Genomic DNA, 12,495 nt, shown 5'->3' on the forward strand with positions numbered 1-12,495 from the left:
TATCAGGCTGTGCACCTGAATTTGGGATTGTGGTTAGACTCCTGCCTGCTGCCAGCATGAGCTGTGGCACCAAGTCCTCGTCCAGCACCACCAGGATCAGCAGCGGTGGTGGCGGATGCGGCAGTGGCAGCGGTGGCGGCGGTGGAGGGGGCAGCAGCTGTGGCATCCGCAAGTCTGGGGGATACTCCTCCGTCTCCACTAGAAAATACACCTCCTCTGGGGGAAGCGGAGGCTTTTCTGGGAGAAGCTATGGAGGAGGAGGATCCAGGAGCAGCCACGGAGGGGGGTTTAGCAGCGGCAGCTGCGGAAGGATTGGCCGCAGTAGCTATGGTGGGAGAATAAGCAGCAGCAGCTTTGGAGGAGGAATGGGTGGAAGTATGGGAGGAGGATACGGATCGTGTGGAGGCGGCTTTGGGGGCATGGGAGGAGGTTATGGAGGTGGCTTCAGTGGAGGAAGCTTTGGCGGCGGCTCTGGTGGATACAGCGGAGGTGGATTCAGTGGCTTTGGGGGCAGCGGTGGCTTTGGTGGCGGCAGCTATGGTGGAGGCAGTTTTGGTGGAGCAGGGTTTGGAGAGGATTCTGGACTGCTCTCCACAAATGAAAAGCTGACCATGCAGAACCTCAATGATCGCCTGGCCTCCTACATGGATAAAGTACGAGGCCTGGAGGAAGAAAACGCTCACCTTGAACGTCTGATCAGGGAGTGGTACCAGAAGCAAGGTCCCACTGGTTCCAAGGACTACAGCCAATATTACAGAACAATTGAGGAACTGCAGAACCAGGTATGGTGCAATTTGGCAAACATTGGGCAGAGTCTCATTAGAAGAGCCTGCTTTAGCAGTTTTCCTATTTAGGGTAATATATTCCTTTCTTTACTTTAGCCAGGACGCAGACAGCTGTGATGACAAAGCCTGACTCCCAGCTCCCATTCACTCTGGTTGATATGTGTGCTCTGACATGGTAGCACCTTTTGGCACAGAGATCGGCGTGCCCATTACAGGGGCTGCCCAGGGCTCCCCTCAATGCCTTTGTTTGCTCCTCGCACTCCTGAACAGGAGACACAGTCACTGTTTGCTTCTGCTGTGCTTCCAATGCCATCTAAATGGGATCTATATGGGATGAGTTAATATGGGTCATTGCATTCAGTGCCGTTCCAGATCTCGGCTGTTCAGTCTCCTGCTTTAGTGGTGTTGCCAAATGCAAAGCCAATATTTTCCCATTAGTTTGGAAATATGGAGAGTTTATTTTATTATAATTTCCAACAAAGTCTAGCACTTCTGATGGATATCTATAAACTAAAATTGACGGCTGAGGCACCAACCAGTGCTGGTTCTACAGAAAGGCACTCTTAAAAGAGTGGAAACCATAAACTCCTCTCTGTGTAGCCTCTGTAGGGTAGGTAAGCCTGTCTCAGAGATGCTCTGGAATGTGCCAATGCTCAGGGATTTCTTCCCTCCATTCGTGTGTCAGACTGAAATGACAGCTGGCTGACTAGCATCTGTGCTCTCCCTTGCAGATCGTTGGTGCAAATGTGGACCTGAACAGGATGCTCCTTGACATTGACAACACCAGGATGACCGTGGATGACTTCAGACTGAAGTGAGTCTTTCTCTCCTTGTCTCATGCCATCTTTGGTCCCTTTCCCACCGCGAGTTTGTACTGTCAGTCTTTGCAGACACTGCAGTGTCTCAGCTCCAGCAACAGAGAAGGTTGTAGTTGGGAAGAGCATTGTGAGCAGGAATTTGTGTTTTTCATTAGTATTTTGCTTCAGAGAAGTTGTTGATGAGTGCTGTATAAAGGACAACATTGTGTTTCTCCATATTTGATGTATAGATTTATAAACTTAATCTTCATCATAGAAATCCTATAGATTTCCAGTGAAATCAAACAATCCTACTGGAGAGGGAAAGAGAATTATGACCTTTCTTTTAAGAACAAACCAATGGCACTGCCAACCATAGGTGTACTGATGGGAACTGTGCACAACAAAGAGAGCAGAGAGCTCTGGCAGCAGTTTTACTTTCTTTCCTGTCCATGATTTAGGTATGAGACTGAGTATACTCTCCACCAGAGCGTGGCTAGTGATATTAATGGATTACGTCCACTTTTGGATCAACTGACTCTATCCAGATCAGACCTGGAGACACAGTTTGAATCCCTCAAAGAGGAGCTGATCTACCTGAAGAAGAACCATGAAGAGGTAAGGTTCTCTTCTCTTTAAAATGATAACTAATGAAAAATCCTCACTCTGAGAACCTCCTGTCTATCTCTTCTGCCCCCAGTAATGAGACTTGGCTGCTGGGAGGACCTGGGTCCCTTCCTTTACCTGTGTTTGAAGCTATGACATTTCTCCTCACCTTCAACCTTTCCGACCTTTCTGACTTTTTTCTCATAGGAAATGAAAGGACTGCAAACACAGTCTGGTGGTGATGTCAATGTTGAGGTCAATGCTACTCCTGGCACCAACCTGATGGAAAAATTAAATGAAATGCGCTGTGAATATGAGCGGCTTATTGAGAACAACCGGAGAGAGGTGGAGAGCTGGTATGAAACCAAGGTAACGCACCAGAGTCTTTCACAAGAACTCGATTTGCCTGCAGTAGGGGACAGGTATCATACAAGGGACTACTAAGTGATTCTGAGTATGGGAAGGGGTGGAATCCCTGTGTTCCTCAGCAAGGTGAATGACACAGGGAATGGGTGCGGGTGAGCACAGGGGCATGGGGGGATTTACAGACAGTCTACATTACATCTGTCTTTATGCATATTAATTGCTTACTAAACACTTTTATGATAACACCACAGTGCTTTCTTATAATCAGAAAGACCTCGGTTTTGTATGCCCATTTTTAGATGGAAGAAGTTAATCAGCAAGTCCATTCAAGTGGCCAGGAGATACAGTCCAGCAACCAACAGATCTCTGAGCTGAGGCGTGAATACCAAAGCCTGGAAATTGAGCTGCAGTCCCAAATCAGCATGGTAAGTAAAGGTGGCTGCTTCTGCTTCCCCTGTAACGCAGGCTGCAGGATGAAAGGAGGTTGGTTGTAAGTAGGGTGTTCTCCGTCTGTGCAGAACAAGGTGCTGGACGGTACTACCATCAGAGACATGCTTTTCTGTTCTGTGCAGATCTCCCATTTTCCCACCAACATGAGTTCAGTTTGCCACGTCCCCACAAACACTGTGTGTTTTCTTCCACTTGCAGGTAGACTCTTTGCAGTCCAACCTGGAAGACACAGAACGCCGCTACAACATGCAGCTGCAGCAGATCCAGGGCATGATCGGCCCCCTGGAGGAGGAGCTGGCCAGCATCCGCTGCGAGATGGAGAGCCAGAACGAGGAGTACAAGATGCTGCTGGGCATCAAGACCCGCCTGGAGCAGGAGATCGCTCAGTACCGGGCACTGCTCGAGGAAGGGCAGCAAGACCTGGTGTACGTACACTGAGAAAAGGGCACAGCATGATGCAAAAGCCTGGGCCGCCTAATTAGTCACAGAGACTGTAAAATGACAGTTTAGATTTGCAAAACAGGTTTTGTACTAAAATGGGGTTAATCAGCCCCCTTAACCAATTGCCTCCCGGGTTGCAGGTTCTGTAAATTTCTTGGCAAATCTATTCAGAATAGGAATTGTGTGAGAAAAATATCAGTGCAGACATTCTGAACGCTCAGCTTTGGGCTGCTCACGGGAGCCCACGCACATGGACTCGCTTTTACCCTAGTTCCAGAAAAAGGGTCGCACAAAAATTAAGGGTTTCCATAAGTGGTCTATGGGAGCTCGGGTCCCTGTGGCTTCCCTTACCCCAGGAGCCTTCTGTCTGCGTGCTGAAAGAGCGGCGAAAGCCTTCGCAGTGTGGGGCACAGTGGTTCGTATGCTGTTACTACTGAGAAAGCAGCAATGCTATATACATATTGCAAGAAATCTGTGAGTAGAGTGTGTAGAAAGCAGGAAATCCCGTGTTCAAGCTGAAATTGAAAGGGAGGCTGATTTCTGGCATTGCATCAGTTGTCTATGATCTGTGTGACATTCCAAACGCAAAGTACGGACAGGAGAAGTGCAGACTTGTGTGCAGTGCTTCTGAGAACAACAGCGCGTCCCACTGACTTGTTGTGTCTTCTTCTCTCTTTGCAGAATCCCAGCAGGAGGAATAGGAGGAGGAATGGGAGGCGGCAGAATAGGGGGTGGTGGTTATTCCGGAGGAGGAAGAGGAGGAGGTTGTAGCATGAGTGGAGGAATGGGAGGGGGAAGCGGAGGAATGGGAGGGGGAAGCGGAGGAATAGGAGGGGGAAGCGGAGGAATAGGAGGGGGAAGCGGAGGAATAGGAGGGGGAAGCGGAGGAAGCTGCATCATTGGTGGAGGAGGAAGCGGAGGAGGAGGAAGGACCTCAGGAGGCATCAGCAGTTCCCACTCCTACTCTTCATCTTCCCAGTCCCAGTCATGCAGGGGCGGTGGTGAAAGCCAAGGTGAGAACTCTTACACGAGCACAGCATTCCCAGTCCCATTCTTATTACTAATTCAACCACTGTGCCAACATCCTCTCCTGTGGGCAAACAGTGCCAAGGATAAAAAAGAACTTCTGGAAAGAGCTGGACCCACATCTGTGAAATGTCTTTCATATCTGTGTGCAAAGCACCAGCTCTGGTTACGATACACTTTCAGTTTCTATTCAGTTTTGAGGATGATATCACCATATCACACTGCTAAAATCCCCGCTGTAATTCTTTGCAGAACTTTTCATACTGATCTGAACTTTTCCTTCATGCTTTTGGGACAGTTTATGGCCATCTGTCACACAATCAAGCTTCCCTGGTGCCACACGTGGTGCCTCAGCAATCTGGTGCCAGTACTGATGAAGTTAATGCTTTCTTTACCTCCAAACAGCTTACGGAAGAAAATCCTTCGACTAACAACTGAGGATTCTACAGTGCAAGACCTCTCAAAGGGAAATTGGCCCAACTCCCCTGTATTCCTCAGGCTCCTGAGGAAGGAGATGCTGCTACCAGCTCCTTACTGCTGCTGCTCTGTCCCAGGGTCCGTCCGACGGGCCAGCCACGCGCTGCCTCTGCATAGAATGCTTTGTGGGTTCAATCACTTGCCCTTGAACTTCTTGCTTTGCAGATTCAACCAGTTCGTTATTGGGTTGTTCTGTATGAGGAAAATATCTCTTAATAAAACTTCATTTCTGTCTGATGCAACCAGAACCCCGTGTCTATGATTTCTTTTTCCATTCTGCAAATGTAAACACTTAAAAGGAAAACAGAAAGCCGTGCCAACACTTGCCTCCAGGCAGAAAGGCTGATGATGCACCACAGTGGTTGGCAGTGAAACTTAAGAGTCAAAGCTCGGTTTCTGAGCATGCAGGGCAGGTCATAATCTTCTTGGAGCGTCCTCTGCTGTGCCTTTGTTTTTCATGGAGTGCTCTGTAGTGCAGCTGAGCTCTGAGGCTCAGCAGCTGTGTCAGTCAGAGCAGACTGCAGATGGCAGCGCTGGAGGAACGCTGATAAAAGCGGCCTCAGATGAGTGTCCTCCTGGGCCTGCCAGGGGGACATGAACGATCACAGAACCAGGACTGCGAAACGAAAGCAATGCTTCACTTTGTGGGCCAGAAAGATTTCCCTGGCACTCATCAGTTTAAACTGGAAATGCACCAACGTGGTCCGGTTTTAAACAGAAGGAAGAAAGAGGAAGAGTGTAACTCCCAGGGTGCTTAAGAGGTTCCCTTCAGTTAGCATTCACAGCAGTATGTGCCTTCTCCCTCTGCCACATGAAATGTAAACACATGAAAGCAACCAGTGTTTATTTTTAGTTATAGGAAGATCCGAGTGGGAAGAAAATGGCCACGAACTCTTCCAACCACATGCAGCCGTTACCTGCACACGCTCGGACTGCAGACGCCGGGCCCAGCACACCCACCCGAGGCACTGCTGCCCGCGGGCTGTGCTCTGGGAGCCGCCTTTGGTCCTCTCCAGATGAACGTGCACTGTGTTTTTTCACACTCGTTATTTCTAAGAAATTGTAGTATAGCTTTCCAGAGAATTTTCTTCGTAAAAACAAAACCTGTTTTACTGCAGCCCACCCCACAAATAAAGCCCACTCCTTCTGCACCCAACAGTCCCAGATGGAAGGGAATCAGACTCTGCTGGCCCCAGAGCGGTCTCCCGTTCAGGAATCTCAGGAATTTCTGCACGATGCTTCAGAGGAGAGAGCACTGATAAAGCAGGCAGATAGAAAGACAGAGCTTTTAATGAGAAGCTAGCACACAAATTCCCTGGGCCCCACCGAAGGGCTCAGTCCACGGCACAGCCCCACCATGCACTGAGAGCAGAGGTGGCCTTGGCCACCCGTCCTCAGGGAAACCCATGGGGAGCACACGAAGCGCGGGGCTGTGCTCAGGGCTGGCTGCTGGCACTGAGCAAAGGAAACGAGGGTTCTGTGCAAGAGAAGCAGCACTGATTAAAGGCAGAACAGGATACGGCCCCATTTTCTTCAGCAGAGGGGGAAGGAGGGAATTCAGCCTGCTGCGCATGGAGCACGGGCACGAGCTCCCTGATAAGAGCAGCGATGAAACAGTAGAAAGTTCAGAGTAACTTTCTCTTCCATGAGATGGTAACACAGTCCTTAAAAAGAATAATGATTTTCAGTAAATGAAAGATTTTAAACTAGTTGACATAAATTCCAAACAAGTTACTGAGTGAGGAGTGCCCTGGAGACGGCGGGAGCTGAGAGCCGCAGTGTGATGGATGAGGAAGAAAGCAGGAACACCGAGTTTCACCACAGAGAAGGCCGAAGGAGACAGACAACCAAGGCGGAGCCTTCATTAACTCCTATTACTGGAGATAGACTGTCAGATTAATAAAAGCTATGAGATATTATATTATCCAACAAAATATCTAACAAAGAGCCACCCACATAAAATTATAGTCCATGCGTGAATCAACACAGACATACTTGAGGAGAACAGTAATGCGTATTACTTTCCTATGACAAAAGAAATTCCCCTTAGCACATCACTTTTGGCATGAGTGCTGTGGCTGGCAAACCCCATGGGAAGCGGCGCTGCCTGGAGGTGACACCCACCCGCAGAGGTATAAAGAGGCCCAGCGAGGACAGGAGGCAGCGCTTCCACTTGTGTGCCACGCTTGCAGCACGCTTTGCTTTGGGGCCGGACATCCAGCACTCACCATGAGCTGCAGCATCAAGAGGACATCCAGCACGTCGTACCGCAGCGGAGGCGGGGGAGGCATCTGCGCTGGCGCCGGTGGCAGGAGCTCCTCCGCCTCGTGCCGGCGATACGCGTCCTCCGTGATAGGCGGGGGCAGCTCCGCGGGGGGAGCGTACGGCTTCGGCTACGGCGGGGGCATGAGCGCCGGCAGCCTCGCTGGGGGCTTCTGCGGGGGCCTGGGAGGAGGCTTTGGGGGCGGCTTTGCGGGAAGCTTCGGCGCCGGGGGGGACATCCTGCTGAGCGGCAATGAGAAGAGCACCATGCAGAACCTCAACGACCGCCTGGCCTCCTACCTGGACAAGGTGCGCAGGCTGGAGGAGGAGAACGCGCAGCTCGAGCTGCACATCCGCGAGTGGTACAGGAAACAAGCTCCCAGCGCCTCCAAGGACTACAGCTCCTACTACCAGACCATCGAGCAGCTCCAAAACCAGGTAGGGCACCCCGCAACGCGGCTCCATCTCCCACACCGGCACTCCCCCGAAGGACTCGCTCCTTCCCGCTGGCTCCCACGGCCTGGGGGAGCTGGGGCAGCCTGCAGCTGTCCTGGGGGCCGCTCAGCTGCCCCACACCGCCCCACGGGGAATGGGAGCGCTCCGGGGCACGGCCCGAGGCTCCGCGGGGTGCTCCTGCAGCCCGAGCATGCTGGAGCACGCAGATCAATCCCCGCGGTGTGCAGGCAGCTCTGGGGGTGTCCGGATTTTCCCAGCTGCTCCCATCCCACAAAGCCAAACAACACCTGCACCGCAACACCTGCACTGCAACACCTGCACCGCAACACCTGCACTGCAACACCTGCACCGCAACACCTGCACTGCCTTTGGTTTTGCACACTCCTACACAAGTCAGCTGGAAGGAACAAGGCCTTCCCTTACAGCTATCTTATTCCACTTCCAAGAAACTGCAGTAAGGGAAGGAGTACATTGAAGTAAAAGGGAGAAATACGGTCCCCAGGAGTCACGGAGAACTATCTCCAACGTGACAAACAGCAACAGAGAAGGGATTTTGGAGGGTACTTTGTCACAGCCTGAGTTTCCTTGAAAAGCAAATTTGTAGCACAATCCACTCCCATGGTCCCTGCATCTCTGCAGGAAACAGCTCTGAGGTTTGCAACAGAGCCCTCTCAGAGCTTTGGTTCCTTTCTTCTCTTGCTTCTCAACACTGACTCACTCCTCTCCAACCTCTTCCTTTGCAGATCATTTCTGCCACCGTGGACAACAACAGGATGCTTCTGGACATCGATAACAGCAAGATGACTGCCGATGACTTCAGAATGAAGTGAGTGCCTCTGTGTGAGTCCTGAATGTCTGTCCTATCCCACTCATGAATTCAACAGATGAGGCACTGCACCAAGTGCTCTGAATGAGCATCCATGTTTTACTGGGATATTGTCTGGGACAGACATGCTGTTGACTGTCATCTTCTCATCTGTCTCTGTTGTCTGTGATACAGGTATGAGAATGAACTGGTCATCCGTCAAACTGTGGAGGCTGATATTAATGGCCTGAGAAATATGCTGGATGACCTGACTCTGGTTAGGGCTTCACTGGAAACTGAGCTGGAGTCTTTGAAAGATGAGCTGATTGCTCTGAAGAGAAACCACGAGGAGGTAAGATCAGCATATTCAAAATACACGTAATTAAATATAAAAAATCAGACTTATGCCACGTGATGGCCAATCCCTCATGCCACAGTACTGGTTTGTGCACTGTGCCCAACAGCAGCACTGAGCTGTGCCTCTGCCTCCTCTCCTCACACTCTGCAGGAGTTAAGACAGCTGCAGGCTCAGACCGGAGGCGATGTGAGCGTGGAGGTCAATGCTGCTCCCGGAGAAGACTTGACAAAGACTCTCAATGACCTGAGAAACGAGTACGAGCAGATCATTGAGAAGAACCGCAGGGAGGTTGAGCAGTGGTATGAAGTCAAGGTACGTAGCACAGCCCCGAGCGGAGTCTCCTTCCGCGGGAGAACGCAGCCTGTCCGCCTGCCCTCGTCCTCAGCCTGCTCATCTGCCGCGCGAGGGGACGGCCCCGCTCAGAAAGCGTCTGCTTTGCTCCCGCAGATCGAAGAAGTCAATCGCCAGGTCACCTCCAGCAGCCAGGACATCCAGACCAGCAGCCACCAGCTCACCGAGCTGAAGCGCGAAATGCAGAACCTGGAGATCGAGCTGCAGGCGCAGCTCAGCACGGTACGCGGGGCAGCGCCGCTGAGGGCCCCGGGCTCCTCGCGGTGGGAAACTGCCTCCTGGGCCACAGCTCTGCTCCTGACCCCCGGCCTTCCACCTCCAGAAAAGCTCCCTGGAGAACTCCCTGGCTGAGACGGAATCCCGCTATAGCTGCCTGCTGCAGCAAATCCAAGGGCAGATTAACGCCGTAGAGGAGGAGCTGGCCAACATCCGCTGCGAGATGGAGAGCCAGAACCAGGAGTACAAGATGCTGCTGGGCATCAAGACCCGCCTGGAGCAGGAGATCGCTCAGTACCGGGCACTGCTCAACGAGGGACAGCAAGACCTGGTGTACGTATACCACACTGAGGGCGAGGGAATAAACCTCTGAGTATGTAATTCCTCAGGGAGTCCTCTAGTGCGTGCTGTTACAGCAGCATCTTCTCTGACCGAGCGCACAGTGGCTGTTGTTAACTGTTGGTGAACTCCTCTCTTCTCACAGCACCTCCCAAGGATCTTTCCAGGGAGGTGGAAAATCCTCCCACTCCTATTCTTCTAGTTCCTTCTCTCACTCCCAGTCTGGTGACGTGACAGGTAAGATTACACTTCATTGTAATAGCTTTAAAGATTAAAACTTCTTCAGATTGGAATAGTTTAAAGAAACCCAGCCCACTTCTCAGAAGATGCGTAAAGCGCTGCTCCGCTCGCAGCCACATGAGCTGCTCCCACTGCTCTCTTCTGACACACCGTCATAGTTGAAAAAGTGCAGTTCAGCACTAACAAACAGATTTCCCCTTCAGGCAATGATTTCCTCTGGTTTCACACAGGGCAGTCAAGAGTGTGCTAGAGCAATAGCAGAGACGCTGCCATCGTCCGCCTACGATGCACGAAGTGACCCACGGATACTGAGAGACGGAGCCCAGAGCTTCTGCCGCGCAGCGGTGCGAGCGGAGCAGCGCTCCTCGTCGGCCTCACCGCCCCTCTGCCCTTCTGCAATGCTGAGCTTGCTCAACTTGTCTTTGTCAACTGGTTCCTTGCTTAAAAGCTTAAGTTCTGTTGAAAGCACACTGCCATTAATAAATCTTCATTTCTTTGATGCAAATAAAAATGTCTAAGGAATTTAATTTAACAAACATGGAACACAGATAATCAAACCATCCAAGAAGGTTCAGGTTGTCCTACCACAGTCTGTATCATACGCTAAGAACAACTGATTCTGCTGTAGGAAAATGGTCACTGTGCCCAGGTGACATCCCTGAGCTAAAGGAAAGGAGAAGGAAAATGAAGTGTAATCTCCAAAGATGAAGTAACCACCAATGCACTGAGCTGTGCTCACTGCCACTGCTCTGACACATCCAAATCCATCCATGTCTGGCTCTACTCGGTTCAGGAGAGGTACAGTTCCCAGGGAAGGTGTGACTCAGTACAGGTTGCTCCAGTACTTGATGACGTTAGCTATTTCTACACCTTTGACTATGCAGAAAGTCGTGTATTCTGCTAGGAAACGCAGGCAACAAGGCAACACACCTGTTGCATTTAGTTCCACGCAGCAAAAGCAGTATTTTGTTTTACAGCTGAAATCCCAACTGTGATAGAAACATTCTGCAGAGAAGCCACTGTTGTGTCCTTATTACCAACTGGTTGTCACTGCGCCTTCCAAGGAATCACCCACTGGAGGTACTTCCTTCATGTTCCTCACAGAAGACAAAAAGCGTGCAGTGCAGTCGGAGATGTTTGCTTTCTGAAGGACACAGCCATCCCCTTTTCAGTCCATAAGTGTGCTCCAGCCTCCAGAAGTCAGGCAGCTTTCTGCCTGTTCCCTCCTCCACACACCGACCCCGCTCCCCAGCTCCTGCCCTTCCACTGAAGGCGGAGGGCTCTGCTCTGTCAGAGTTTTCATGCTGAAAAGCTGGGCTGCCAAACTGACTTTTTTCAGGCTAGCATCAGGACTCTGTATGCAGAAAAGTCCCCTCCCAAAAAAATAAAGCTTCATATAAGATTTTAATAATAAAGTGACGCAAAGCAAATGCAAACATCAGTTTCCTCTCCAAAGGCTGCCAGAACTCATTCAGGTCTCAGCTGTACTTAACACAGCTGAAAACATCCCACGAAGACATCTTTCTGAGGCAGGGCTGGACTCGAAGCCCAGGCAGTGCATACAAACAGGCACTGAACAGCTGTGTGGTTTAGCTCTAAGCCTCCAGAAGTACAGAGAAGCATTACAACGACTGAAACTACAGCCTTCCACACCACGGTGCTCCAGGAGCACAGAGCTCCAGCACGTGCTTCCCCGCTTCTGGATCAGTCTGTAGGAGCGTGAGGATGTTGTGAAATAGATGGCAGTCTCCAGTTACACCTGGAAAACCAAAGCGATGAGAAATCTTCAGGTTGAAAGGAGTGGACGTCCAATAAAGCTGCCAGTCACTGCAGCAGGATTAGATCACTGCTGAGTCCTCCCAGTAACCACCCTTAGCGTGTTGCCACGGGTTCACTGGGCGCTGACCTCTACGGAGCTATGGAGCAAGAGCTGTGCCATGGAAGATGTGTGGATGGAGGCGTGCTGGCAGCACCGCGCGCTGCCGCGCCATCAGCGGGGCTGCCCCTGGGCCTCGCAGTGTGCCCTCCCTGCCTGCCCACACCTGGTGCAGCACTTACTGCACCACGTCCATAACTGCTCAGAAAGAGCAATACAACATGTGCATCGTTCTGAAGAGATGTGCAGGGAATAGAAAGGGCCTTGGCAGTACAGCATTTGGGTTTGGGTCGCTCTGCCGGAGCTCCTGCTGACGCAGATCAGAGAAGCACTCTTCAGACCAAGAAGAGAGCGGACTCATCCGCTGCAGAATGCTTCACTGCCAGGAGATGCTTCTCAGGTTGTCCTCTTGTGATACCAAAGACATACACCCCGTGATGGCATCATGGTTTCTGTGAAAACCACTGAACGTTTTGATTCTTTCGCCAATTCAGAGCATCTGTTTGCGGCCGAGTCCAATTTCACCTGTGAGTAAACAGCAATTAGAACATTTTCAAAGCACTGTTACGTCAGATAAACTTTTCTGATTGTGAGCAAAACGTCCCCCAGGGGAGGAGCGATTTCAGCGCTCTCAGTGCCTCCTC

General features: G+C 51.1%; 2 protein-coding genes across 2 annotated transcripts; both read left to right on the forward strand.

The window, feature by feature from the left end:
* On the forward strand, window positions 1–5,166 carry LOC136056793 (keratin, type I cytoskeletal 13-like). The gene is made up of 8 exons (XM_065749143.1): window positions 1–782; window positions 1,517–1,599; window positions 2,044–2,200; window positions 2,396–2,557; window positions 2,854–2,979; window positions 3,203–3,429; window positions 4,127–4,458; window positions 4,877–5,166. The coding sequence occupies exons 1-8, from the start codon at window positions 57–59 to the stop codon at window positions 4,900–4,902; spliced, it is 1,839 nt and encodes a 612-aa protein (XP_065605215.1). The 5' UTR covers window positions 1–56; the 3' UTR covers window positions 4,903–5,166.
* Window positions 5,167–7,107: 1,941 nt separating this feature from the next.
* On the forward strand, window positions 7,108–10,489 carry LOC136056814 (keratin, type I cytoskeletal 14-like). The gene is made up of 8 exons (XM_065749168.1): window positions 7,108–7,648; window positions 8,410–8,492; window positions 8,667–8,823; window positions 8,980–9,141; window positions 9,277–9,402; window positions 9,503–9,729; window positions 9,881–9,972; window positions 10,206–10,489. The coding sequence occupies exons 1-8, from the start codon at window positions 7,178–7,180 to the stop codon at window positions 10,223–10,225; spliced, it is 1,338 nt and encodes a 445-aa protein (XP_065605240.1). The 5' UTR covers window positions 7,108–7,177; the 3' UTR covers window positions 10,226–10,489.
* The last annotated feature ends 2,006 nt before the right edge of the window (window positions 10,490–12,495 follow it).

This window comes from Cyrtonyx montezumae, unplaced genomic scaffold, assembly GCF_038088225.1.
Source record: "Cyrtonyx montezumae isolate F1298 unplaced genomic scaffold, pur_monq_1.0 scaffold_58, whole genome shotgun sequence".
Taxonomy (NCBI): domain Eukaryota; kingdom Metazoa; phylum Chordata; class Aves; order Galliformes; family Odontophoridae; genus Cyrtonyx; species Cyrtonyx montezumae.

Bases quoted from the DNA above. Each gene is read 5' to 3' on its own strand.
- LOC136056793 (XM_065749143.1), top strand. From the start codon at position 57: ATGAGCTGTGGCACCAAGTCCTCGTCCAGCACCACCAGGATCAGCAGC. The intron at 783-1,516 runs GTATGGTGCAAT...TCTCCCTTGCAG, and splicing joins TTGAGGAACTGCAGAACCAG to ATCGTTGGTGCAAATGTGGA. The intron at 2,201-2,395 runs GTAAGGTTCTCT...TTTTTCTCATAG, and splicing joins TGAAGAAGAACCATGAAGAG to GAAATGAAAGGACTGCAAAC.
- LOC136056814 (XM_065749168.1), top strand. From the start codon at position 7,178: ATGAGCTGCAGCATCAAGAGGACATCCAGCACGTCGTACCGCAGCGGA. The intron at 8,824-8,979 runs GTAAGATCAGCA...CACACTCTGCAG, and splicing joins TGAAGAGAAACCACGAGGAG to GAGTTAAGACAGCTGCAGGC. The intron at 9,142-9,276 runs GTACGTAGCACA...TTGCTCCCGCAG, and splicing joins AGCAGTGGTATGAAGTCAAG to ATCGAAGAAGTCAATCGCCA.